Source organism: Gorilla gorilla, chromosome 8, assembly GCF_029281585.2.
Source record: "Gorilla gorilla gorilla isolate KB3781 chromosome 8, NHGRI_mGorGor1-v2.1_pri, whole genome shotgun sequence".
Classification (NCBI taxonomy): Eukaryota; Metazoa; Chordata; class Mammalia; order Primates; family Hominidae; genus Gorilla; species Gorilla gorilla.
In genome coordinates, this window is record NC_073232.2 from 115885761 (window position 1) to 115911147 (window position 25387).

General features: G+C 54.5%; 1 protein-coding gene across 6 annotated transcripts in view; it reads right to left on the reverse strand.

Annotated features, from left to right (window-relative positions):
- Positions 1-25387, reverse strand: part of SH3PXD2A (SH3 and PX domains 2A) — a 259162-nt gene that overhangs the window by 14667 nt on the left and 219108 nt on the right. For 4 of the 6 annotated variants that reach the window (XM_055352883.2, XM_019034749.4, XM_063710472.1 and 1 more), the window contains 5 exons: positions 16193-16306; positions 11572-11655; positions 6302-6419; positions 1961-2298; positions 689-738 (listed from right to left, as the gene is read on the reverse strand). In XM_055352883.2, coding sequence (XP_055208858.1) covers positions 689-738; positions 1961-2298; positions 6302-6419; positions 11572-11655; positions 16193-16306 — 704 coding nt within the window. The remainder of the gene's footprint in view (positions 1-688; positions 739-1960; positions 2299-6301; positions 6420-11571; positions 11656-16192; positions 16307-25387) is intronic. The other 2 variants (XM_004050045.5, XM_055352884.2) reach the window with 1 other exon arrangement.

Here is a 25387-nt window from a genome sequence, read left to right on the forward strand (position 1 = left end):
CCTGGCACTTGAAGACACACTCTTTCCACTACATCCCACTGCGCTTACTAACAGTTCTTTGTTCCAGGGCTCTCAGCCTGCCACCAGCATCGCAGGCACCCCAAGCCCTGGCCCCTGATGCGTATCTACCTGCCCGAGGGTCTGGACACCAGGAAACCCCACCCACATGAACCAGGGACCCTGGCAGTGTTAACCTCTTAAAGCTGGGGCATGAGCCAGTCCTTGCAACTCACACTCCTCCCTGGAAGACGTTCACTGATCTGTCCTCTGCCCTCCCAGACTCTGCCATCCACCACCTCCACTGGGCATTCCTGACCAGGGAAAGCTGAAAGGCTTCCAGGCTAGCATGGACAGCAGCCCCATTTCCAGCCCCTGGCAATGCCCTGGCTGGACACTTTTGCCGGGCAGTCTAAATGTTTATGTCTGCCAATGCAGTGGCTGGGATGGATTTATTTAGCTTTGGAGTGCAGTGTGTTTCCGATTATAAACTGTCCAGCCAGGCCCCCAGGAAGGCTGGGATCTGCAGGCTTCCCTCCCTGCCCCTAGCCCCACAAAACTAGAAGCCCCAGCAGGGCTCTGGAAAACCCCTGGATCAAGAGGCTCTGCCGCAAGATAGCCAATTGATCGGGTGGCTATAGCGCATCCACAGAAAAGGAAGGAAAGGGGAGAAGAAATTCAGTATACATACCAGGCTGGATTCTCTGCGTGGTGGAGGTCTTGTCCGTAGGTTCGGGGAGCCTAGAGGAAGAGACATGGCTTCAGAAATCCTAGTCAGACGATGGGCAACAGTACCCATACCTGCCTTCCCTAGGTGAAACTAACTCCTGATCCTTCAAGTTCATGCTTTTGCTCAGCCTTTATGAAGGACTTGACACTCTAAGTCACTATGGGCACTGTGGTTGGGCTTTTTCAAGGGGAAACTATAGACCTTTACCTTGGCTGTGCTTCCAGGGGATCTATGAACACTCTAAAATTATGTGCACTTTTCAAAATGTGCAGCTATGTGGGCATTTTTCAGGGTAACGGGTGTATAGATTTATCAGGTTTTCAAAGTTAGGAGCAGAGACCATGTCTGTTTTTTGCTTACTATTAAATCTGTAGAAGCTAGCATAATGCCAGGCAAGAGGAGGTGCCCAATAACTGTTTCCCAGCTGGTTCCCTAAAAGATTTCAGGCACGAGAGCTAACTTAACCCAGTGGAGCTAAACTAAAGAAACAGCTTTCCTCCAGATTTTAAGAATGGCTGGACACAAACAAAAGCTAGGTTCCTATAACATGGAAGTTTTAAGCCTCAACAAAAGGCATTATTGGGCCAGAGATGGAGGGTGCCAGACTGCCTGGAGTCTCCTGTAGAAATGAAGGTGATTCTTGAAGAACGCCCTGTTGAAACTGCCTGTGTAGAGTGGTAAAGCCTTAGCTCCCAAGTCTCTTAGGTTTCCAGTAACGAGTGGAAAGTCATAGGGAAGGAGCTGGTAAGGCCCAGAAAGACGTTTCTCTACAGACTGTCACTCCATAGGGCAGCCCTGCATATAGCACCCACATTCAACAGCCCAGGGAAATGTGTTTTTTTGATTTTTTAAAAGTCAGCTACACATCATCTATCTTGATTTATAAAGCCTTTACCATAAGGAAAAGAAAACATTTCTTGCTCTTGGAACGCGTGTATCTGCAGACTGACCATTGCTGGCTCTCCACTAGAGGAGGGAACGCTACCACCCACATCCTCATGTGATCTAGCTTCCGTGGAGCAGCTGGGAGCAGTTGAGTCATCATACTCCTCTGCCTTCTCCACTCCTGTGATGAGCATGACACAAGTTGACAGAGTGAGGGTCAAAGGCCAGTCTGTAGCCCAGGAGAAAAATGCCATGGGGGTCCTGTGCACCCCCCTGGCTTTCACGGCACCCATGCCCATTCTCTAAGGAGCTTTGCAGTGAGGACTTAGAGGTCAGCGAGGCTCTTACTGATCTGGGCCCGCTGAGGGGCAATCCTGGCCACAGCTGGAGAGCCCTGGGCCAGCCTGGAGACAGTCCTGTCAGGAACGCCCACTGCACTGCCATTGGAGGCATTGCAGAGGATGGGCAGGCTGATCTCCTTCTTGGCAATGGGGGCCTCATGGCCCTCGCCTTCGGCTGGTGGAGTTTCCTTGTCCCCAGATGCCTTCTTGTTCAGCAGGTTGCTGATCTCCATGATGTTCCCGATGATCTCCACTGGCCCAGCCAGGTTCTTCTTCCGGGTTGGCAGGTCATCCTTGGCCTTCTTCAGGTAGGATGCTGGTGCCCAGCCCTCTTTGCCCAGGTATCTGTGGGGAGGAGCAGGATGTGCTATCGTTAGAGCACTCTGACCTCACAGCCCACTCCCAGGCCCTAGGATCCATCTGGCCTTGCCCAGTGGAGCCTTCCCTACCATGTTCTGCAAGGCTTGGCAATCCCACTACTCTGGAGAGAAATGGCACCGACGGTAGGTGGAAAAGACATCCAGAACACCAATTCCCACTGCCCCCCCACCATGCTCCTTTTTCATTGCCTGATCCCTCTTGGGGTGGGCTCTCATGCTCTGCAAAGTCAGGCAAATGTGGGAGCTTGGGATCAGATTTATCAACTTTTGGGTTGCCCAAAGGAGGACTTCATAATGGCCTGCTACTTCCCAGTCAGTTGAGGATAATTAGAGAGACAAGAAATAAGAAGGTGTGGATGTGGTATGTAGAGGTAAATGGCCTGTAGGAAGGGGAGGTATTATTAGAGAGGGAATTGACTCCAGAAGGTGAGAGTCAGGCAGTCTGAGTTCTAGTCTGTGGTACCTTGCACAAGTCCCTTCCCTGGAGCTCAGTTTGTGTCTCTTTTGCAAGATGCAGGGATAGAGTCGCTGCTAAAAATGTACCCAGAAGGACAGACACGTTGAGATCAACTAAGCTGTCTCCAACATCTTAGCTGGAATGGCTCCTCCATGCCAGATGACTGAATGGGACAGCTGTGGTGCCACTGCAGGGAGAGTAGGTGGATCCTCTATAGACTGTCACAGACCAAGTTCACAAACCAGGCTAAATTTACTGTAGTGGAACAAAGATGCATTATTCAATAAGTGATTTGGGGCTGGGCGAGGTGGCTTACACCTGTCATTACAGCACTTTGGGAAGCTGAGGCAGGAGGATCGTTTAAGGCCAGCCTGGGCTACATAGCAAGATCTCATCTCTACCAAAAAAAATTTTTTTTAAAAAAATTAGCTGGGTGTGATGGCGCATACCTGTAGTCCCAGGTACTTGGGAGGCTGAGGTGGGAGGATTGCTTGAGCCCAGAAGTTTGAAGCTACAGTGAGCTATGATCATACCACTGCACTCCACTCTGGGAGACAGAGTGAGACCCTGTCTCCAAAAATGTAAAAAGTGATTTGGGGAAAACTGATGACCCAGTTAGGAAAAACAAGTAAGACAGACACTGGCTTTATACCATATAGCAGAATTAACAAATAGAAGATTGACATAATGTTGGGGGTTGAGAAAATCTAAGCGGGGCTCCAAAAGCAGAAACCATAAGTGAAAAGACAAAAGCACATGACTAGATAAAACTAAAACCAAAGCAAAACAAAAACAAAACAAAACAAAAGGAAACAAAACCAAAAGCTCATAAACAAAGGCAAAAGGCAAATGATAGGGCTGACTTAATTTCTGGTGATTTGATGACTTCTGAAAACAAGCTTTTCCTTTTTTCCTCGTGGTGTTGAGTTTTCACCCAAACCCATGGGGACTTCACTTCCTGGTCCAGTAGTCGCTGGCCAGTGCCCCCAGGTCTGGGTTGCAATGTCCCCATCTGCTCCCTGGACACATCTGGCTCTTTGGAATGGCTCCTCCACACCAGATGTCTGAACACCTCCCCCCGCCCCCCTCCCCCCCGCCGTCTTCCTGATCTGACCTTGTTCTTGGGCGCTCATTAGGTGGGAGAAAAGGAATATGAAAGCCGAAGTTCCTATCAACATGTCTGAGCTTTGCAAGAAAGCTCAGGTAGGAGGTGGCTCCTTACGTTCTGTCACAGGAACATGCAGGCAGGCTGAGCCAAGCTCACCTCCCCAGGGATTGGGAGGCAGAGGTGAGTTAACACGTGGGTGGGAGTCAGGGGCCTGTCTTTGGCTCCCTGATGCAATGGGTGCAAACAGAAGCACAGAATTTTAAGGGTGGATGGGAGCAACGAGTAAAAATACCTAATCTTATATGAGCCAACAACTACGGCTGAGAAAAGCAAGGGGGTCACACAGTGAGCGCTTAGCAGCATCTGGCCCAGAGCCTGGTGCTCTTGCATCTCAGAGAAAAGACAAAGATGAGCCCACTGGCCCTCACTGACGGTTTTTCTACATGGACACTGTAGAGCTATGGGGAGAGGGGGCTCATGGAGGTGACGGTCAGGCCTGCTTAGGGCCCCGAGTGCTGTATTTGTGTTCCTTCAGCACTACATGGGTAAAATTAAGATTCCAGGAGGAGAAACGCAAGGGAATCAGGAGTGCTTGTGTGTGTCTGGGTCCAGCTCTGCTCACATCTGCTTTCCAGCAATGGAGAATGAAATGACTCCAGCGGGAAGCAAGCTGGAAAGGGCGCGATGGAGAGTGTGAGGGTGTGTGTGTGTGTGTGTGTGTGTGTGTGTGTGTGTGTAGGGGTTGGGGGAGGAGAAGAAAGACAGGAAATGAGGATCAACGTAGAGCCTGGAATGTTGGGAAATGGCATATTTAAGGGGGTGTCTGGCAGCCTTTTTAAGGTGGAATCTTTTCGGCCGGGTTTTCTCAGTCCAAGCTCCTGCTGGCTGTAAGACTAGGCCATGGGGATAGGAGCGGACTAGAAGCAGCTCAGAGTGACTTTGTTGGTCATTTTAGAAAACTAAAAAATAATAATAAAGCAGCCTTGTAGATAAGCTCCAGGCAACTGAGCTAGGCCACCAGCCTGCCAGAATGTTTCCTGGCTTTCCCATGTTCAACTCATGGCTGGTGGGTGACTGGGTTGACTCTAGTTTCCATTGCTCAGAGAACATAAAAGTCTAGGGGCACTGGCTTTGGACAATACACATCCAGATGCACAGTCCCATCCCACCCAATGGGACAGAAAGGGACATCTCAGCCCTCCTGACTGATATGCACCAGGGCTCCGGGGTGGGGCGGGGTGGGGGCGGGGTAGGGGCGGGGGGTGTGGTGCGTGCCGTGGAGCCATGTTCCATCAGGTCAGACTAAGGTGCAATCTCCATATGGCCAGTGACCTCAGCATGGACTAGCCTTTAATGCCATCATGTTGTACCATGTTCTGAGCAACTGTCCCATGAGTACTCACATCCCCTGGGGCACATTGGTGCCACTGCACAATCCTGTCCCCTCTGTCGGAGACCACCTAGAATGCATGTCCTGCCCACAGTGGATCTGGGGTCCCCAGAGCCCAAGGATATAGGACTATCCCTGTCAGCCGGGTAACTGGCAGAGAAGAGAGAAGGTGGGCAAAGTCATCACAGCTGAGCCAGTTCCAAGGACACCAAAAGCACTTACTGAGATCAAGTCTCCTGGAGCATTTCTTGAGAGCAGGGGTCCTGGAAGGGTAGGTCTTGGCCAGGTAATGGTGAGTGAAACCCACGGGATTGTTTGCTTCCAGAAGGTCAGGAAAGACCCCACTTCCCTACCCACACCATTCAATAGCATTCTAGGCTGGGAACTGTGATTAGGCCTGGGAGAGGGAGGGGCAAGAGAAGGAAGAAGCCTCCGATGGCCTGAGCCGAGGCCTGACTTCTGCTCCAGCCCTTGCAGCCAGCCCTGCAGATTGGACAGCCAGTCCCCATCCACCAGGGACGTGGCTGCAAGAGGCCTGCATCTGCACCCGCCCCCGCCCCCAGCCCACCTCCCTGAGTACTGAGCCTGGGCAGCAGAGGTTGCCTGCTGGGACCTCAGCAAGGCCTGCGGACGCCAGTGCTCCAGGCAGCCCTAGCTGTGGAGCACACCAGGCAGCCAAGGCCGGACACACAAAACCAAATTCAGATGTGCTGAACTCTCTTGGCAGATACGTGGGAAGGGATTGCACCACAGCCTGCAAGCTGACCCGGGGCCTCTGTGCCCCGCTGGCTGTGGCTCAAGCTCTGCTTTACGTGTCCCGGGAGAAAACTTGCAAGATGAGCATTCTCTGGTTGAGCTATTCAGCTGTGCAGAGGTGCAGCAGCCCAGCCCTGTGCCATGGGCACAAAGCTGTCAGTATCTACCTGCCATCAGGTGGCCATGGCCACTTTGCACTCTGCCCAGGGCCCAGGTGGGCGAGAAGCATCTCGTTCATACATGTAAGGGTTCCCTACCTGATATACCACCAGCCTTCCAGATTCTTCCGGATCACTTCCACTGTGACGCCCTTCTCAAAGCCAATCTCGTCCTTGCTTTGGCTGGTGTAAGGCTGCACGGTGACATACTTCTCCTCTGGGGGTGGGAGCAAGAAAGCAAGATTATTTGAGGTCAGGGTGCAGGTCCTGCTTCCTGTCCCCTCCTCCTGCCCTGGCCTGGCTTTTGCTCAACTGCTTGCCAAGAAGGTCCACTGGGTCGGCTCTGGCTTCTCCAGGGGAGGGAAGGACCAGGCCCCAGAGGTGGCAGCAGGGAGACCATGGGAGCAGAGGTCACTGCTGCTCCCAGTGTGTGCCAAAGCCAGCCAGGACCCAGGTTGTCAGGCAAGGCCCTGGGAGCAGGGAGTCGGCTCTCCCAGCCTGATAATGGCAGCCAGGCTGCCGGGACCTTGGAGTCCACAGGGCTCAGAAGCTTGCTGGGCCGAGGGCAGGATTAGGAGAAGCCGGCCCCTCATGAGGTGTCCTTGCATGCCTTGAGGCCCCACGGCATACTGCTTTTCCTTGAAATGTGCCGTTTCCATCTGTGTCCCAGATGAACTCTCGTATCCCTGCCCCCAGCTCAGCCTCTTGCATCCTTCCTCTGTCTGACCTTCAGAGGTTCTAGGGACACCTCCTCGGTGAAGCCTTTCCTGAGCACCCACTTCATCCATTAACACCTGGTCATGTAATCTCCCAAGAGGAGTCCATGGAACCCAGGTCTCATGGGAGCAGTTATATGTGTTTTGTTAAGACAAGGGTTCGACGGCCAAATGAGCTTGGAAACACCAAGCACAGCACAATCAGGCAGCACCCTGGGGCCCTTATTGGGCCAGTGCACCCAAGCAGCTTCTGCAGAACATGCTGTACCAACCACGCAGCCAAGGCCTAGCCCCTCTGGAGGGCAGCCTGCTCTATTTTCAAGGATGTCACTTCAGGGTCTTGGCCAAGGTCCTCCCGAGGTGCTGGGAAAGAAGTGCCTTGTAGACTCTCAGGAAGGCTTGGGAGGGCAGGTGTGGGGAGAGTGGGGCACCATGGTGCCTCCCCTGGTTTCTCTCAGCCTCTCTCCTGGCAGGAGGCCTGGGTGCCACCTGCTTGGGTCCTTGATCAGGCTTCCAGGAGGGTGTTTCTTCCATGCCTGCTGGGGTTCAGCTCTCCCTGTCCCAGGAAGCCCCTGATAGGTAGACTCCAGAGCTGAGTACTCCCTGGCTCTGCTCCTAGCTGGCTGGCTAAAGAGTCCTTGCCTCCTGGCTGAGACACTCCGTAGAGGGCTGCTCGGAGTGGAACACTCCCCACCTCACCCTCTGGGGCAACAGGAGCTGAGACAGGAGGAGGAAGTGGCAATCTGGCCATGCCCTTCCGAAGGGTCACCCTGAGCCACTGTTGTCCTCTCTGGCGTGGGTGCTCCCCAGGGGCTGAGACAGTGCCTGGCAGACAGCGAGACACTGTTGACTGCATCACGACCAGGCAAGGCTGAGCAAGGGTACTGATGGGAAGCGCTGTGAGCTGAAAACAGCGGGATGCTGGAGTAGACTGCTGGCCTCTGGTCTCTGGGACACCCACCCCTCCTGGCTCCCAGCTGTGACAGCCACCCCCTGGGCTCCTTGGCTGGATGCTGGCGGGCAGCCTGCCTAAGACTGGTGGCCGTGGGGGTGGGAGGCAGCTGCCACCCCAACCCCCAGCTGTGGGAGGGCCATCTGTCCACTCTCCCCTGGATTATCGGGGCCCTGTCTGCAGCCCTGTGCTGAGCCGAGATAGCAGCTCCCTTTGGGGGTGGTTGTGGCTGCCCTGCCAGGCTGTGAGGACAGAACTGATGGGCTACTAGCCAAATTCAAACGGCTGCCCAAAAGCAGAAGGAGGGTGATGACCCATGGGAGCCTGCAGGATTTTTCAGCACGCCCTTCTCTGCTGCAGAACTTGGTCAGCATCGACTCAGGGAGGGCCTTACTCCTGGAGGCTTTCAGATTCCAACCCAGCCATGCTTCGGACTGCTGCCAAGGCAGCCTGAGAACCCTGCCCAGCCAGATTCTGACTCGGCCCTTTGAGAAGTTCAGGGCTCCACAGTCCAACTCTCTCTGCTCTCCTGCCTGCTCCTGGTTCTGCTCCATTTTCCAGTGAGGCATGGCAAATCCCAGCTCAGCGGCGGCCAGAGGGGCAGCGCCAGGCTCCGGGAATCCAGGATTCTGAGGTTAGGATGAGGCGAGGCCTGGGCTCCACATTTTGCCTTTGTTCAGCTGGGCTATTTTTAAAAGTCTGTGGTTCGAGCAGGAAGCCATCATTAAGGTTTTCCTAGGCAAGGTTGCATTTGCAGGGAAAAATGACAGCCCTTCTTGTGGGAAGATCAGAGGAGCCCTGCCCTGCTTCATGGCAGAGAAGAAGGTCTAGCCCATCATGTGGGCCCAGCCCCAGCCTTCGCAGCCTCCCGGGGTGCGTGGAAGACAGAATCCCGTGGGCCATGTAAGCTCAGGCTTTCTCCTGACCTCTTGGGGGTGGGGGCAGAACCAGGGATATCAGTTCCGGCCGGTAAAGTTGAGCTGCTCCTGCAAAAGGTTCTTGGGGGCCCTGGGGCTGCAGCAACCACAGATGTCCAGGAGTTCACGTGCTGCTGGTGAGAGCTCCTGGATGGGAGGCTCGTCCTGCCCCGGTCACTGCACAGGTTGCAGGGATGAGAACCCAGAGCCCTCCTCCCTGGCAGGGCTAGGCAGGCAGACCAGGTTGTCCCAGCTCCTGGGTTTCCACCCAGTTGGCTCAGATGGCAGAGGCATGGACTTTCCATGTGGACACAGGCCTTGTGGGTCTCAGGCCTTCCAACTCACAGGTGTCCCAAGGAAGAGAGACTTGCCTAGGCCACAAACCCATCTGGGGGCGCCAGACAAGAGAAGGCCCAGACAGACGGACATGGCCTCAGCGGGCAGCTGCATGATTCAGGGTGGTCAGGGTCTTGGGAAGAGATGTCCCGTCGGAAATGGGGTTGAGGGAAGGGAGGCTGTGAGCTCCAGTGGGATCCTCAGGGCTTCTGGGAAGCACTGGGGCCGTGAGCACTGACCACGCCACCAGGAGACGGTGGCAGCCTGCCCTGGGGAGGGCTGGCCAGGCGGTCAGCCGGGTGGGTGAGGGGGACAGGCCTGCTTTGGTTTTGGAGGCAGGGGCTGGATGCCCTGTAGTTTCCAAACCACAGAAGCCTCCTCTTCCCCAACACTTTCCCCTCTGTCAGCAGTCTCCCCACTCCCTTCCTGCCCCCACGACTTACCCAACCCCACTGAGAGAGGCCTTTTGGTTCCAAGGCCTGGCTGGCTGAGGGAACGGGGAGCGGAGGCCGTGGGGAAGCTCCGCTTTTCTCTTGTCTAGCTCCTCCACAACCTGCAGCCTGCCTCCCCCACCAGCTCTGCTGTTTGCAGCAAGCGTCTCCAAGCCAACTCTCTGCAAGTTTTTCTTGGCTGCCTGGTTTAACTTAGCCCATCAGGCTGAGGCTGGGATATTATGTTGTTTAGGTCGCTTATTTAAGAGAGAGAGAGAGAGAGAGCAAGAGCTGGGGGCTTATATTTGCTTAGGTATGGGTGACCAAGAATTAGGCATTTCATTGCGTATTTGTGTCTCCACATATCACTGTATGTCTGTGACTGGCATATATGTGGTGCAAGGCGTTGTGTGTATGAAGCTGTATGTGCCCTTGTGAGTGTTGCTGTGGAGGAACGGGTGGCGTATGTGTGTATGTTGCGTATATGTGTGTGTGTGATGATTTTGTGACTGTGTATGATGCATTTGTGGTGGTATAAACAGAAGACACATGGCACGGTGTATGCGTGGCTGCATAATTGGAATTGTGTATGTGTATTGTGAGTGGCTGTGTGCCCGGGACTGTGGATATGTGGGTGTCAGGGAGGCTGGATGTGACAGGGCGCACAGTCGTATCTGTGGCCATGAGGGCTGTGCGTGTCTGTGGGGTTGTGGAGATGGTCGTGTTTGGGGCTCAGTGTGCAAGGGTGTTTGGAGCCAAACCTTCATCCGTGCCATGCATTTCCAGACTTACGTCCCACTCTCCTTTGCCGCCAAGGCTTGAGCTGCGTCCCAGCTTTAGGGTGGCCATTGCTCTATGTCTGGCCTGTTCTTGCTGTTTCTACAACTTGACCCCCAGCCCTGTGTCAGCCCACAGGGTCCAGCCCAGGCTGTGCCCTCAGGACAAGCTGGACTTCTCATGGCCAGTGCTCTGTGCCTGACGCTGAGCCAGCCATAGGCTGTAGCCACCTGTGTCCAGGCTTCCTGCTGCTTTGGGCCTGGGGCAGACACCAAAACATGCTCTTACAGTCATTTAGAACCAAGCTGTGAGGGTGGGGGTCACTGGGTGTCCCCGCTTCCAGAAAGGCCAGTGTTTATGATACACCTCTCTCTGTGCCGTCACTCTGAGAAGCACACACACCCTGCTCCATGCGGGGCTGGCCAAGCCCTGGCCCAGGGGTCTGCAGATGTTTAGGGGTTTGTTCAGCAGCCCAGCCCTGGGGCTTTGTTCCACTTCCTTACCTCCCAAGTTCCTGGATGCTAGAAAGATCCTGGGTGAGAAAGCTCTAAACCCACAAACATCTGATCAGCCCATGTGCTGGGCCTGGGGGGCTCCCTGGACTCCCCTGGATCAGGCCCCTCCTGAAGCCCCAGCAGTTACTGCTCCTGGCTGGACCTGACCCTCAGCAGAGCCTGTTGGGCTGCACCCTGATGCCAGGCTGGGTCTGGCTTTGCTCCCTTTCTAGTTTCCGTGGAGCCGGCAGGAGGAGCGTGAATGTGAGCCAGTCCTTCTTTCTGCTTTGTTCCCAAGAAACTGATAGAACAACTTTGGCCGAGGGAGCATTTTCTCAGAGGACAGGGGCCATGAAGGATGGGTGAGTGGGATGGCCCCAGCAGAGGGCTAGACATGCTTAGCTCCTTTAATCTGCAGCTTCCAGGGCTAATGTGGCCTTTCTTAAAGACCCGAGACCCCCTTGTCCCCCTCCTCAAGCCCTTGTACCTTTTCAGGGAACCCACAACTGTGTTCCATGACCCTCATACCCAGGAGGTTGACAAAGCCAGAGCAACCCCCAATGCCACCCCGATTCCCAAGCAGGCCCACCCCACACCAGCTGCAGTAGGTGAGAAGAAAGCCTGGCCTGTGAATCTGGGTGAACAAGGAGGCCACAGGGCAGAGAGCAGAGCCCGGAAAGAAAGAGCAGTGTTAGCGAGAGACAGGCGGTCGCTGCGAGGGAGGAGAAGCCAGCTCCCGCAGTCACCTCGGCTGTGCTGCCTGTTGACCATCCCGCCCAGGGTCCACCGGCGATCCAGGCGCCGCAGATGGGCCTTGCGTCTCTTGGACACTGGTGTGGGAGATGGTGATGGAGCATGCGGCCAACAGCAACCGGTGGAGAGAATGGAGATGAGGATGAGATGGGATGGGGGTGGGAGGAAGGGGCACAGGGAGGGGAGGCCCATACTTCCAGTCACCATCACCTGGACTGAACCAAAGGGCACGCCCCTGTTGGATGGGGCAGATATGACAGGTCATGGTTGGCACACAGGGAAAAATTCAACCAAACTCCACAGTGTGTGCCCCTGAGCCTAGGAGTGGGCTAAAGCCTTTAGAATCCCAGCACCTTAGAGAAAAGAGGGTCCCTAGCTCCAGCCCAGTGCAAGACAGCCCCTCAGCTACAGCCTCCAGGGATGGTGAGATCAGTGTCCCTCACTGCTGGGCGGTGCTGATTCCCAGGAGGGTGTGGGGTCCTGCAACATCTGAGCTTATGTCCACTCGCTCACTGAGTACTGACTGTGAACGTGCTACCTTGGACAGGCACCATGCTTGGAAGAATCAGTGTGCCCAAGAGAGACTTGGATCCCTTCCTTGCGGGGCTGAGAGCTCTCGCCATTCTGGGAACCTTTCCCTGTGTCTCTGCATTCCCAGGGCCTAGCACAGGGCCGGGCACACAGCTGGGTCCCAGGAAGCACCTGCTGAACGGAATGACACAAGGGTGGGTGCCAGAGGCCCTGGCTCTGCTCCTCCTCTCAGGCCACCCATCGGGACATCTGATGACAGGGGCCCCTCCCCAGCTTCTCACTGCTCCTGACCCCGTGCCCTGAGCAGCATCCTGCACTGCTCCTCTGGTGGCTGCTGCTCGGCTCTGAGCCCCCTGCACCCTCTGCTCAGACCCCAGCTCCAGATGCCTCTGTCTTCCTGTGAGACTCCCAGATGGAATGGATACTGGACCAGGGCTCCAGGGTGCCAGCTGGCCTCACTTCCTGCCACCACAGAAAGAAGGTGCCAGGCTGCCCGGGTCTGGGGGTGGGAGAGGGGCCAGTGGCTGGAGTGAAAATAAAACTGTCCCAGACCACCGAGGCCCTGGGAAAGCATTTGCTTTCCTGGAAGAAGAGGGACCTGTCTGACCTGCTTCTTATAAGGACAAAAGGGTAGGAGGTGTGGACTCCAGTCCAGGCCCCACTGCCAGCAACCTGTGTCACTCTAGGAGGCCGGCCACCCATCTCTAAGCCTCTCTTTCCTCATCTGTCTTACAGTGACACCACCTGCCCTGGCATGAGCCTAGACAAGGGGCTGAATGGGCTCTGGGAAACATGAATCAGGTCCTGTGCAAGGCCTCCTGGTGGGGCGGGGAGAGGTGGGGGAGGTGTGTAGGGCTTCTCTGCAGAGATGAAGGGGTTCAGCTCATGGCCAGACCAGAGGCAGCTTTCACAGTAAGGTGTTGATGTCGGCATTTACTCTGTGTGCGAGGCCCAGTTTAAACCATGTACAAAGATCATCTCACTTGGGCCTCACAAAAGCCCTATGTGGTTGGCATCTTACAAATGGGGAGACAGAGGCACAGGGCTTTAAAGAACACTCTGTGTCAGGCAGCATGTGAATCCAGGCAGTCTGGCTCCAAAGCCTAGACTCTTAGCGTAGACTCTGCACCCCGAGCTATTGCTGTTCCCCTAACTCTGCTGCCCCTTGGGCTGCCAAGCCCTGGGAAGAAGGGGATGTGGGGAGGGGACAGGGTCTGGGTGCTGGGGGATCTGCTCACTAACGGGGTACATGCCTTTGGTACAGTAGCACAGAAGACCGTGGTCTGTTCCGCATGTCCCAGTATGCGCCCACTCTGGAGGAAGCAGGTCCATACTGGTAGATGTGGGACACAGGAGCAAAGGCAGAGACTTGGGTTCTGGTCTTGGCTCTATCACAAATGAACCCGAGGGCTTGACAGAGGTAACACACTTCTCCTGGTTCACTGAAGCACCCTGCGAATGTCAGGCTTGGACCCGCACCTCTGTCAGTGGACAAGAAAGTCTCAACTCCCACCCTTCCTACCATACTGAACTCCCACGGCACACCTGGGTTCAAGAGCAGCATGAACATACATCAAAGTGTCTCATGATAAGGACACACCAGAACAGCCAATCATCTTTTCTTCCTAAAGTAATGAAGATGAGCTATTAGGAAAGCTTTGATAGGATGCAGGCTTCCAATTTCTGTCTACAGGGCTCAGGGCACCTATGATGGGATGGCCATAGTGCTGGGGTAGAGATGGCTGGAGAGGGAACTAGTGTCGGCCAATCTCTTGGCCATGTGGCTGCAGGTGCAGAGAGACTAGCGGACACACCACAGCAGCTGGGGCCTTAGGCCCAGGGGACCCATCCCTGAGCCCTTCTGTAGATCTGGGTGGGAAATGCCCAAGATGTGACGGTGGAATCCACAGCTATCCAGAAGTTGCCAGGAGAATTGGCACACAGGCCCTGTCAGAGGCGTGCACAGGAACCTATTTTAGGAGAATCACCCTGGGCACGCACGCACGCGCACACACACCCACACCCACCCCACACACACATACACCCACACCGCCTCTGAACGCAGAATCTGCACTGGCTGCCTGATTCTTCCTCCATCAAGGTTAAAATCCTGCCCAACCCACTACTACTTGTTCTGCGCGCAAAGCACCTGCCTTCTGTTCCAACCAGGCTGGCATCTGTGCTCCACACCTCTCGCGTGCTTTCCTGCCCTGGCCTTCTCCCCACTCAGTGCCTAGGTCCTCCATAATCGACCCAACAGCTCCGCTCTGACCTTCCTGGTGCAGCCTTTTCAACTGGGGCTCTGATTCATACACGCACTGCCCTAGAGCTGCCTGTACTGCTTACAAGCAAAATGCTTCACAGAGAGGTGTGTGGCACAGCAGAAAGGACCATGGGACAAAGGAGGTGGACTAGGGTCCAAACCTGATAAACATCTTGAAGCCTCAGTTGCCACAGCTGGAAGGATGGGGATGGCCATAGCCACAGGGTCCTCCCAGGGTGGGGGCAAGGGCATTTCAGGACCTGGTCTAGCATCTGGTACTTTGTGAGCTCCTGCTGTTTTTGAGAGGCCCTGGCATGCCCTATAGAATGTGGAACTAGGGGCTGGGCACTGTGGCTCATGCCTGTAATCCCAGCACTTTGGGAGGCTGAGGTGGCGGATTGCTTGGGGCCAGGAGTTCAAGACCAGCCTGACCAACATGGCGAGACCCCGTCTCTACTAAAAACAAAAATTAGCCAGGCGTAGTGGTAGGTGCCTGTAATCCCAGCTACTCGGGAGGCTGAGACATGAGAATTGCTTGAGCCCAGGTGGCAGAGGTTGCAGTGAGCTGACATTGTGCCACTGCACTTCAGCCCAGGAGACAGAGCAAGACTCTGTTTCAACAACAACAACAAAAAGAATGTGGAACTAGGTAGGAGGCGAGGCTAGGGACTGCAGGCATATGAGACCAGACCTAGCTCAGGGGCCAAGACTCTCCCCTGCTGCAGAGGTGCAATGGAACCAGAGGGGAGACGGGTGCAGGCTCAGCCCCAGGGCTCAGGGAGCAGTCCAGCCTGAACATGCGGGCCCTTCCCAATGGGGCCTTGTCCCTGGAAACCTGTCACACAGTGGAAGCACACGGCAGGGGCCGAGGCTCTGGTCAAGGGGCTGAAGTAAAGCCTCGACATAGGAGGAAGGGCGAAGCCCCAACCGCCCGCCGAGTAACCGACATTTAGGGGAAGGATGAATAAGGAGCTGGCGCTTGGCGGCTGCTTACTTTGGCCTGGCAGCAGAAAGCAGGCCTGGAGGTGGCCCGAGCACCGGGTGGCGGCCTCAATCCCTCTGGCTTTCAGACACATCCATCTGGACCATCCCCACCAACCGTTAGGGAAAGAATTCCCGCAGCCAGGCCATGGGAGGCTTGGAAGCCATTAGGAGCAGGCAGCCAAGAACTGGGGGTGGCGCAAATGGACCGGGCTCAGGCAGCCTGCTCTAGGGAGTACAGAAGCCACAGATAGGCCCAGGCCAGTGCTGGCTTAGAGGGCAGGGGCAGACTCTTTGAAATGCAAGGAGAAAGACCCTGAAAAACCTCACTGAGTAGTTTTTAAGTGTTTGGAATTAAAAAAAAAAAAAAGAAAAAGAAAAAGAAAAAAGGAAGGGCTGGGTGCGGTGGCCCACACCTGTAATTCCAGCACTTTGGGAGGCCCAGGCATGTGGATCGCTTGAGCCCAGGAGTTTGAGACCAGCCTGGCCAACATGGTGAAAGCCTGTCTCTAGAAAAAAATACAAAAATAAAAAAAAAATAAGAAAAAGGGGGGTGGGTGGGAAAACAAACCTCATGAAGCCAAAGCTAATCAGAGAGGCTGACTGTGTAGGGGTCTGAGCCATCCCTCAGTTCCTGAGCCCCTGAGACAGAGCAGCAGGGGTCGGACTGGGGTGGGAGGTGAGCTTTTGGGCCAACCTTACTGAGATGTGATCCCAAGGGAGGAGGCTAGGATATGGCTCAGCTCACTTTAGGGGTTCTGTTGGTTCTAGGGGAAGAGTGAGAGAGCTGCCTCCAGAGGCCGCGTTGCTCCCTGCCCCTTGGACCTGCAAGCCCTCACCTTCTCCAGTCTTAGAGGTGTTGATGTCGGAGTCATCCCGAGTACCATTCTGGGCCTCCAGGTAGGTGGCAGGGACCCAGCCCTGCTCCTCAGAAGTGCTCACGAACCACCAGCCTGCAGGGAGGACGAGAGAGAACAGGACTGTGAGAGACTGCAGGGTGGCAGGGGCGGCTCGGGGGCCAGGACAAGGACGGAAGGAGAGGCACGAGAAGCGGAGCATGGAGCCAGATGGCCTGGGGACCCAGCAAATGCCTGGCCCAGCTCCAGCCTTGAGGAGCCTGCGTCTGTTCTAAGGCAGAAACGACCGGCACACTTCCCGAGAAGTGGGACCAATAAACTGTGAGTCACACTAACAAATGTCTGATGGAAAATGAAATAGACATAGTGATATGTCCAGTGTGTGAAAATTCATCTTGCAGGAAAGGCCAAGGGAGCTCCGGCCATACAGAGAGACCATTTATGGTCTTTCAAACCCATTAGGATGACTGGTTTGCCTGGAGCTTGGCTGCCTTCTCAGCTTTCAAACTAAGTGCCTCACAGACAGTCTCTAACAGTCAACGGTTGCCTCTTCCCCATCGCGGGTCAGCGGTACCTTCGCATTGGTGCCACTCACAGCTGCCCTTTAAGTGTGTTCACGTTTCAGTCGCAGTAAATGGGCACTGCATCCTCAGCTGATGCTTGATGATCACGGCCACGTGATAAAGCCTCATTCATCTTATTCGTTCATTCATACAAAGTCCTCTGAGCACCCGGGTCTTGGGACTCCACTAACTGCCTTTGGTCCCTTCCGAGACGGTCCTCTTCACACGGTCCTGTCTTCCTCCTCATCCCTTCTTCCCTGACACTTCTTTGCCCCCAAAAGTAATTTGGTACTGATTCTCTTTTCTGCTCATGGCCCAGTTCTCCATTTCCTGTCTGGAGAACTCAAGGCTTCTCCCTGGGCAGCACTTGAGGCCCTGTCACCATCCACTGCAGCAAGTGGCCGCCCGAGGATCTAGAAGGCACGTTGGTGGGAGGAGGCTCTCGGGTGCCCCCAGGTGGGCTCAGCACTGGGAGGTAGAGAAGGCTCTGTGATGGCTGCTGTGAAAACAATGGAGAGGAGGGGAAAACCGCCAGGTACCACTGCACAGTGGCGGGAAGACCTCAAGGACTTAGAACCCCAGCTCATCTCCCAGGTCTTCAACTAGGTCCCCACCGCCCCACATGACAGGTCTGGGCTTGCAAACAGCCAGCAGTCTAGTCCTGAATGCCCTCTGTCTCCTACCCTTTCTGGGGAGTTCCACAACCCTCTGCTTGCAGCTCTGCAAAGCCCATGAAATGCCCTGGACCAGGAGTCTGGACTCTTGAGGTCCAGGCCTATGTGGCTCAGGGGCCTCAGTTGGGTCACTGCCCTTTTACGGTCTCGGTGTCCTCCTATCTGGAGAGGGGTTACCTCTGAGCTACCGGCTCAAGCACCATGATCCAGGGCCCTGTGGGCTGCCTGGACAGCCCACAGATTCTGTCCCTCTCTGCCTGGGGTGAGAGAAGAGAGGTAACAGGATCACTTCCGGAGAACCCCCGGTCAGGCCCTCTTGCTCCCTGTGCCCATCTCCCTCCCCTAGGCTCTGCCAACCCTGGAGACCACAACCTTCTCTTATGACACAACCCATACACACCTGAAAAAAGGAAGCCTGGGCCAGTGAGTCACAAGCCATCAGAGTCAGGAAGAACTGGGGATATGCCCCCACTGCTGGTGAAGCAATGCCACCGGTCCAATTCCTGTACCTCCTGCTCTTGCTCCAAACCCTGTGTCTCCCAGATTGCCCACTTCTCAGACTGTCTGTGCCCGGGCCACTTACTGCCACGTTTATTTCATAAACACGTACATAGGTGAATGAGACACTGTGGCACTGAGGGGCTGCAGAGCCTTGATTGGAGCCTAAGCAGGCTGGCCTCTAACCCCTACACTCTGCTGCCTGTGCGGGACCAGGATAGGCAGGCAATCTCCAGGGTGAGAAGCCCACACCAATTCTCAGGTAAACTCTCTACCCCTGAGACCTCCTACACTGGGGACATTGGTCTGAGGCTGGAAGAGGGCAGGTAGGCATCATCGGCAGGCTGGATAGTTCTCTGGATCACAGAAAAAGGTAGGTACCTCTTAGGAGCGAACAGCTGAAGTCACTGAGCAGCTCGTGGTGACAGGCAGGTGCTGGAACCCACTGGTTGGGGACTGGGCAGCAGCCACTGGCAGATCAGAGACTTCTGGACACACCACTAAAATTTATCGTCATTTCCCTGGCCTCTGGGGCTCAGTGGTTATTAGAGCACCAGATATCTGTACTCACTCAACTTCTGGGTGATGAGACTGCTTCCAGGTGGCTTTTAATTATGGGAACTCAGGAAGGGTCCAGACCATGCTTGAGGCATGCAGTACCCTTGAGAGCTAGCTACAGTGGGCAAGGGATGCCCACACTGGGGCCAAGGTCAGGCTGGAGGAGGTGGACTTTGGCACCTAGGGAGCCCCCACCTGACCTCTACTTGCACCTTGGCTGTTCTGACATTTGGATAAACAAAGAGGCACCATTCCTTCCACATTAGGCTATTGGGAGGAAAGCCAGTAGGACCCATTTGTTGACATGGTGGAAGGGGTTTCACTGTCTACTTCCCTTGACCCAGGAAAAGCCCAACCTTCACTAGCTAGTCAAGGAGTCCCAGGGCTCTGTCTCCATGAGAATGCCCAACAACCTTTCCCTGTCTACCCTTTACAGAGACATCCAGCAGAGGCAAAGGGCCTAGGCCTGTCGCCCTGGGGAGAGGAGGGGAGGAGCAGCAATGGATGCAGGGAGCATTTCAGCTGCCTCATTGCCCTGGGCCTGGAGTGGATACCTGCCTTCGTTCCCTCTGCCTGATTCAGGTTGGGAAAATATTACTGAGGCTTGCATGTCAATTCCCCTGCCTTTTGCCTGAAGGTGGCTGGGGGTCACCCTCGTCTTGCCCACAGCCACTTGCACATTCTGAACCCAGCATGGAGCACTGAGAGGGCTGCCTGGAGCAGCACCACCGTCCTCCCTGATGCCCAGGCCACCATGGTTTGGTTGCTCAGAAGCTGTGGCTGATGGAGGCCCCAAAACAGCCAGAGGGCATGGACTTTGCAAGGGGCTCTGCCTGGGATGTTTTTCCCCCTTCTTGAGCTTCTGGGGGAGTACTCTCAGGAACCCCAGCAGCCTCTGCCAGGAAGCACCAGTCCCAGCTCTTCTCCCACAGATGCTGGCTGGAGGTCACAGAGCAGGGCTTTCCCTTCTCCCTGGGCTGCATGTCATGTGACCCTGCCTCCTTTACCACAGATGTGGGCACATCTGGCCACTCATCTCCTGATTAGTCTGTCATCTCTCTGGACACTGTTGATGGTTCCAAGCAAAGCCACTCAGGGGCTTTTTTAGGAGCAAATGTGGGTGCTTTGATGATCTAAAACCTGAGTCCCACAAAACTCAGGAACTGCAGGGGGCATATGGGGTGAGAAGCCTGAGAATTAAGTCAATAAAGCAGCAGCAGAGTCAAGAGATAGAGAGCCAGAAGCGCTGGCTTGTGCCTGTAATGTCAGCTGCTTGGGAGGCTAAGGTGGGTCACTTGAGGCCAGTTCAGCCTGGACAACATAGCAAGACCCCTACTCCCTTCTCTTAAAAAAAAAAAAAAAAAGGAAAAAGATACAAAGGAGATGGAAAGTGACTCAGTCCTAATTTCCATCATTTGGGCTCCTGGTTCCAGATGTGCTAAAGCTAAGCCATCCCATTAGACTTCCTAGCTGCAATGAGTTAACGAACTTCCTGCACCGTTTACCTTATGGTAATCCCCCTTATCCACATGGGATACATTCCGAGACCCCCAGTGGATGCCTGAAACTGCAGATGGTACCAAGCCCTTATATATACATTTTTTTTCCTATACATACATGCCTATGAAGAAGTTTAACTTATACATTTAAGGCCAGGAGTTCAAGACCAGCCTAGGCAACAGAGTGAGACCCTATCTCTACCAAAAATTTTAAAATTAGCCGGGTGTAGTAGCACACACCTGTAGTCCTACCTACTTGGGAGGCTGAGGTGGGAGGATCACTCGAGCCCAGGAGTTTAAGGCTGCAGTGAGCTATGATCGTGCCACTGCACTGGAGCCTCGGTGACAGGGCAAGACTGCCTCTAAATAAATAAATAATTTATAAATTTAATAATAAATAGAAATCTACAAGTTAGGCACAGGAGATTAACAATAATTAATAAAATAGAACAATTATAACAATATGCTGTAATAAAAGTTATGTGAATGTGGTTTTTCTCTCTCAAAATACTGTAATATTTTCAGACCATGGTTAACCTCAGGTAGCTGAAACCATAGAAAGCAAAACTGCAGATGGTTGGGGGGACTACTGTACCTGGAGCTGGGTTTCAATCATTTGAACAGAGACAGTCCTAGCTGGTGCCACCCCTAACAATCACTAAGCATCATGATTGAAGGTCCCCCATCGTGAGCCAAATCTGAGGAACAAAAGTCAACCAAGCACCTGCTGCCACAGACCTCAGGAGGGAAGGACGGAGCCCACCAAGCCATTCTGGGCATGTGGTCACTCCCCAAATTTCTGCTTACCAGGATGTAACCCCCAAGAATCCCAAAGAGCTGTCACCACAATTCCCAACTTGGAGTCACTTACAGGAGGCTCTTGAAAGCTGAGGCTCTCACATGCCTTCGCAGGTGCAGGTTCTAATGTCAGTAGTGGTCAGGTGGGGGTGGCTCATGCCTGTAATCCCAGCACTTTGGGAGGTCAAGGTGGGAGGATTGCTTGAGCCCAGGAGTTCCAGACCAGCCTGGGCAGCATAGTGAGATCCCATCTCTTAAAAAAAAATGTTGATAGCGCACGGTTCTGGTTCCCATGTCTCATCCTGACACTTCCCACGCTAACCACCCTAGGTGGTGGTATGTGTCTGTGGTCCCTGCTACTTATGAGCCTGAGGTGAGAGGATGGCTTGGGCACGGGAGGTTGAGGCTGCAGTGAGCCGTGATCATACCACTGCACTCCAGTCTAGGTGACAGAGCGAGACCCCACCTAAAAAAAAAACCAACCACATATCCTTGTACCCCCAGCACACTTCCTCTCTACCACTGCACTCTCAGATCCCGTGGGAAAGAAAACGGTGCCTCTGCATGCATTGGAGGGGAGCCTGGAAGCCCCACGGGGCTCACTAGCTGATGCCTGAGCCCTTCTGGGGAGCTGAGCCACATCCAGGGGTTCAGGTTTTGCTTGCTCCTCAGTGGTGCACCAGTGACTTTGGTCAGGAGCCCTGGTTGCCACAATTGACGGCTGAGCTGCTGGCACCTGGCAGAGGCCTGTCAGCAGCCATGGGTGGGGTCAGCGCAGGGAATCTTTCCAAGAGGCCCAACAGTGTGACTCACGCCAGGGTTCCTGGAGGTCTGCATAGAGTCGGGGTGGGCGCCTCTGCTCATGTTAACCTGTGCCCACCTAGGTGGCATTTGAGCCTGTCTGTCTTTGCTCAGTGGAGTGCCCATAGCCAAGGTGGTGGCAGGCTCTTCTCTGCAGCTGTCATCTCCCCTGGCATCAACAGAGCCTGGGCCGGGCGCGGTGGCTCACACCTGTAATCCCAACACTTTGGGAGGCCAAGGTGGGCAGATCACAAGGTCAAGAGATCGAGACCAGCCCGGCCAACATGGTGAAACCCCGTCTCTACTAAAAATACAAAAATTAGCTGGGCATGGTGATGTGCGCCTGTAGTCCCAGTAACTCGAGAGGCTGAGGCAGGAGAATCGCTTGAACCTGGAGGTAGAGGTTGCGGTGAGCTGAGATCATGCCACTGCACTCCAGCCTGGCGACAGAGCGAGACTCTGTCTCAGAAACAAAAAGAACAAACCTCCCCCCGGCCAAAAAAAACCAAAAAACAAAAACAGAGTCTGACACAGGAAGGACCTGAGACCTGAAGCCACACAGCCCCACTCTGCACATGCTAGAGATGGCATGGCAAGCCCAGGCTGGTGAGGATAAAAGTCTCAGCCCCGGCCGGGTGCAGTGGCTCAAGCCTGTAATCCCAGCACTTTGGGATCCAGGCAGACGGATTGCTTGAGGCCAGGAATTTGAGACCAGCCTGGCCAACATAGTGAAACCCTGTCTCTACTAAAAATACAAAAATTAGCCAGGTGTAGTGGCCCATGCCTGTAATCCCAGCTACTGGGGAGGCTGAGGCATGAGAATCACTTGAGCCCGGGAGCCGGAGGTTGCAGTGAGCCAAGACCATGCCATTGCACTCCAGCCTGGGTGACAGAGTGAGACTCTGTCTGAAAAACAAAAACAAAAACAAAAAAACGCTGGGCGTGGTGGCTCACGCCTGTAATCCCTGTAGCACTTTGGAAGGCCGAGGCAGGCAGATCACTTGAGGTCAGGAGTTCAAGACCAGCCTGGCCAACATGGTAAAACTGTGTCTCTACTAAAAATACAAAAAAATTAGCCAGGTGTGGTGGCGGATGCCTGTAATCCCAGCTACTTGGGAGGCTGAGGCATGAGAATCGCTTGAACCCGGGAGGTGGAGATTTCAGTGAGCCGAGATTGTGCCACAGCACTCCAGTCTAGGCAATGGAGCAAGATTCTGTCTCAAAAAAAAAAAAAAAAGACTCAGCTCCAAGTCTTGACGGCACAGCGGGAGAATAGGATTCTAAAAGGATCCTAAGTTGCTATTAAATATCTTAGGGTGAGGAGCTCCTGGTCAGCAGTTAATGTGGTCCAGCCACCGCAGAAGCTTCTAGTGCAGCAGAGATGTTGAGATGGGAAGAACTCAGAGACAACCCTGGGCACATCCCTGGGCCACCCACACAGTCTGAGATACAGACCATCATGCTGCCCTGCCCAGCGGGCCCCTGTGCCGTACATTCGGCTCCATAGCAAGTTTTGCCCAGCTCTCCTTGTGTGCTGAGGCCTGTGTGGCAGAGGTAGGAGCAGAGGCCAGGCCTGCTCCGCCCCTGGGAGCTTCCAGCTGCCTGTGAGTGCAGACCCATCCTCCATCCGGGATCCCTGGCTCCTGGGGAAGGAAAGGAGCAGGACTTACATGGAAAGCTTCCCCAAGAATGAAGAAGAGGAGAGGATGCCTCCAGTGGAGAAGAGACCCAGATATGGGATCAGGAGGCCTTTGGAGCCAAGGAGAAAGGCCCTGTGTGCTTGGACATGATATGCACATAGCACCGAGGCCGTGTCTGCACATGTGTGTATCACACATATTGAGAGCTGAACACTGAGCAGGGCGGTCTGTGTTAGGCACTTGCTCCACATATATGACTTTATTCACACTTTGAGGATCTTGAGAAATAAATGTTCTTGTCATCATCCATCCCACTTTGCAGATGAGGACTCTAGGCTTCACAACCAGGGAGTCCAGCTGCAGAACCCAGGTTCTTAGCCACTGTCAGCGGATAAGGTACAGGTCTGTTGCATGCACGAGGATAAGGTGACTCCTTGAGAATGTATGTCCCTGAATATTGGTACTTTACACAGATACTTGAGAATGGACACATCTCTGAGCAGGTGTCTTGTATGTGCACACCATGAGGAGAGATGCCAGCCTGCATGTACCTGGGTGTCAATGTGTACAGCTGAGGGTCCTCTGGGAACAGAGGTAATTAGGGGTATTCAGTCAGAAAGACTCGAAGTCAGGTCCTGGCTTGCTGCTTCCTAGCTGTGTGACCTGAGGAAAGTTACTAGACCTTTCTGAGTCTCAGTCACCCTCTTTGTAATGACAGGAATGAATGGAGCGTATTTCCTGAGGTTGTTGAGGGGAATAAAGGAGACACTGCAGGGAGGTAGCTTAGGTTGAGCTATTATCCACATGGCGGTGGTCGTTAATCACTAGAGGGTCAGCACCCATGGGTGGCCAGGTGGCATCTGTGCTGTGCACAAGCAGAGGACAGCCTGAGGGCATCAGGAGGCACTCACTCATCTTGGGAAACTGACTTGAGTGTGTGTAGGCGTGTGCCCATGCATCTGCTCTAAGCTGGGGTTTTAGGGCTATCTTCAGGGGTTTCAGAAGGATGGAACGAAGTGGACTGAGAAAGTGGCCCTATCTGTGCCCAGGTTTGGGGCAGCTGTTCTCTGGCTGGCTGCCACACCTGGCTTCTTCCCTGAGAAGTCAACCCTGGTTTCCAGGTACAAAGGAAGCAGGATCTTTTGGGAGGTGGGGCAGGGAGCTTGGTGGCAGCAAGAGATAGTGGGAACCCTCCCAAGGGGCCTGGGCTGGCTAGGAGACCCCTTAGTGCACCCATCAGCCCAGCCTGGCAGTCAGGCCCTCTGATACCCACCAGGGCGTTTGATGCCTGCCAGGGCCTTGCTTAGGCAGGTCTTCTCGCCTGGAGTGCCTTTATGCTGAGATGACCCCTCCCAGACAGGGGCCAGGGGAGGGGCTACCATGCTTATTCCCTTGAATGGGAAACTGCAGCCTGTTTTAGAGGAACCCTGAGAGAGGACCCCAGGTACACACGGTATGTGGCAGAAACCTTTATTCTGGAGTCTCTAGCCCTGGTTTTCAGGGCTAAACCCCTAGACCGGAGAAGTTGTTTAGGAGAATCCCAAACTGGACAATACCCCAAAGCTGCCTCACCCTGGCCTGTCCTTCCATCGGGCCATGTCTGTGCAGTGCCAGAAGGCCAGGGCCCAGCCCTTTCCAGACGGCAGAGGCCCAGAAAGAACGAACATGTAGCTTGGCATTTACAGCCAGCCATGCTCTGTGAGCCTTAAGTAACAACCCACTTTGCAATGACCCAGCGGCTGAGGAGAGGAGACAGCAACATGGGGGGTTCTGGCCAGCACTTCCAGCTCAGGGCAGGGAAGGGGGGATGTCCCAGCCCTGGGAGGGAAAAGCTGGGGCCCAAGCACCAGGTCCTCCCTCTATCCAGGCTAAGCATCTTCAGTGAACCGGCCCAGCAGAGTCCACCTGTTTGGCCAATTTCAAATCTCTCTCAAATTGACTGATGCTGACACCAGGGGAGGGAGGGAAAGAGTAGAGATGAAGCTGGGCACGGTGGCTCAGGCCTGTAATCCCAGCACTTTGGGAGGCCGAGGCAGGCGGATCACGAGGCCAGGAATTTGAGGCCAGCCTGGCCAACATAGTGAAACCCCGTCTCTACTGAAAATACAAAAAAATTAGCCGGGCGTGGTGGCGGGCGCCTGTAGTC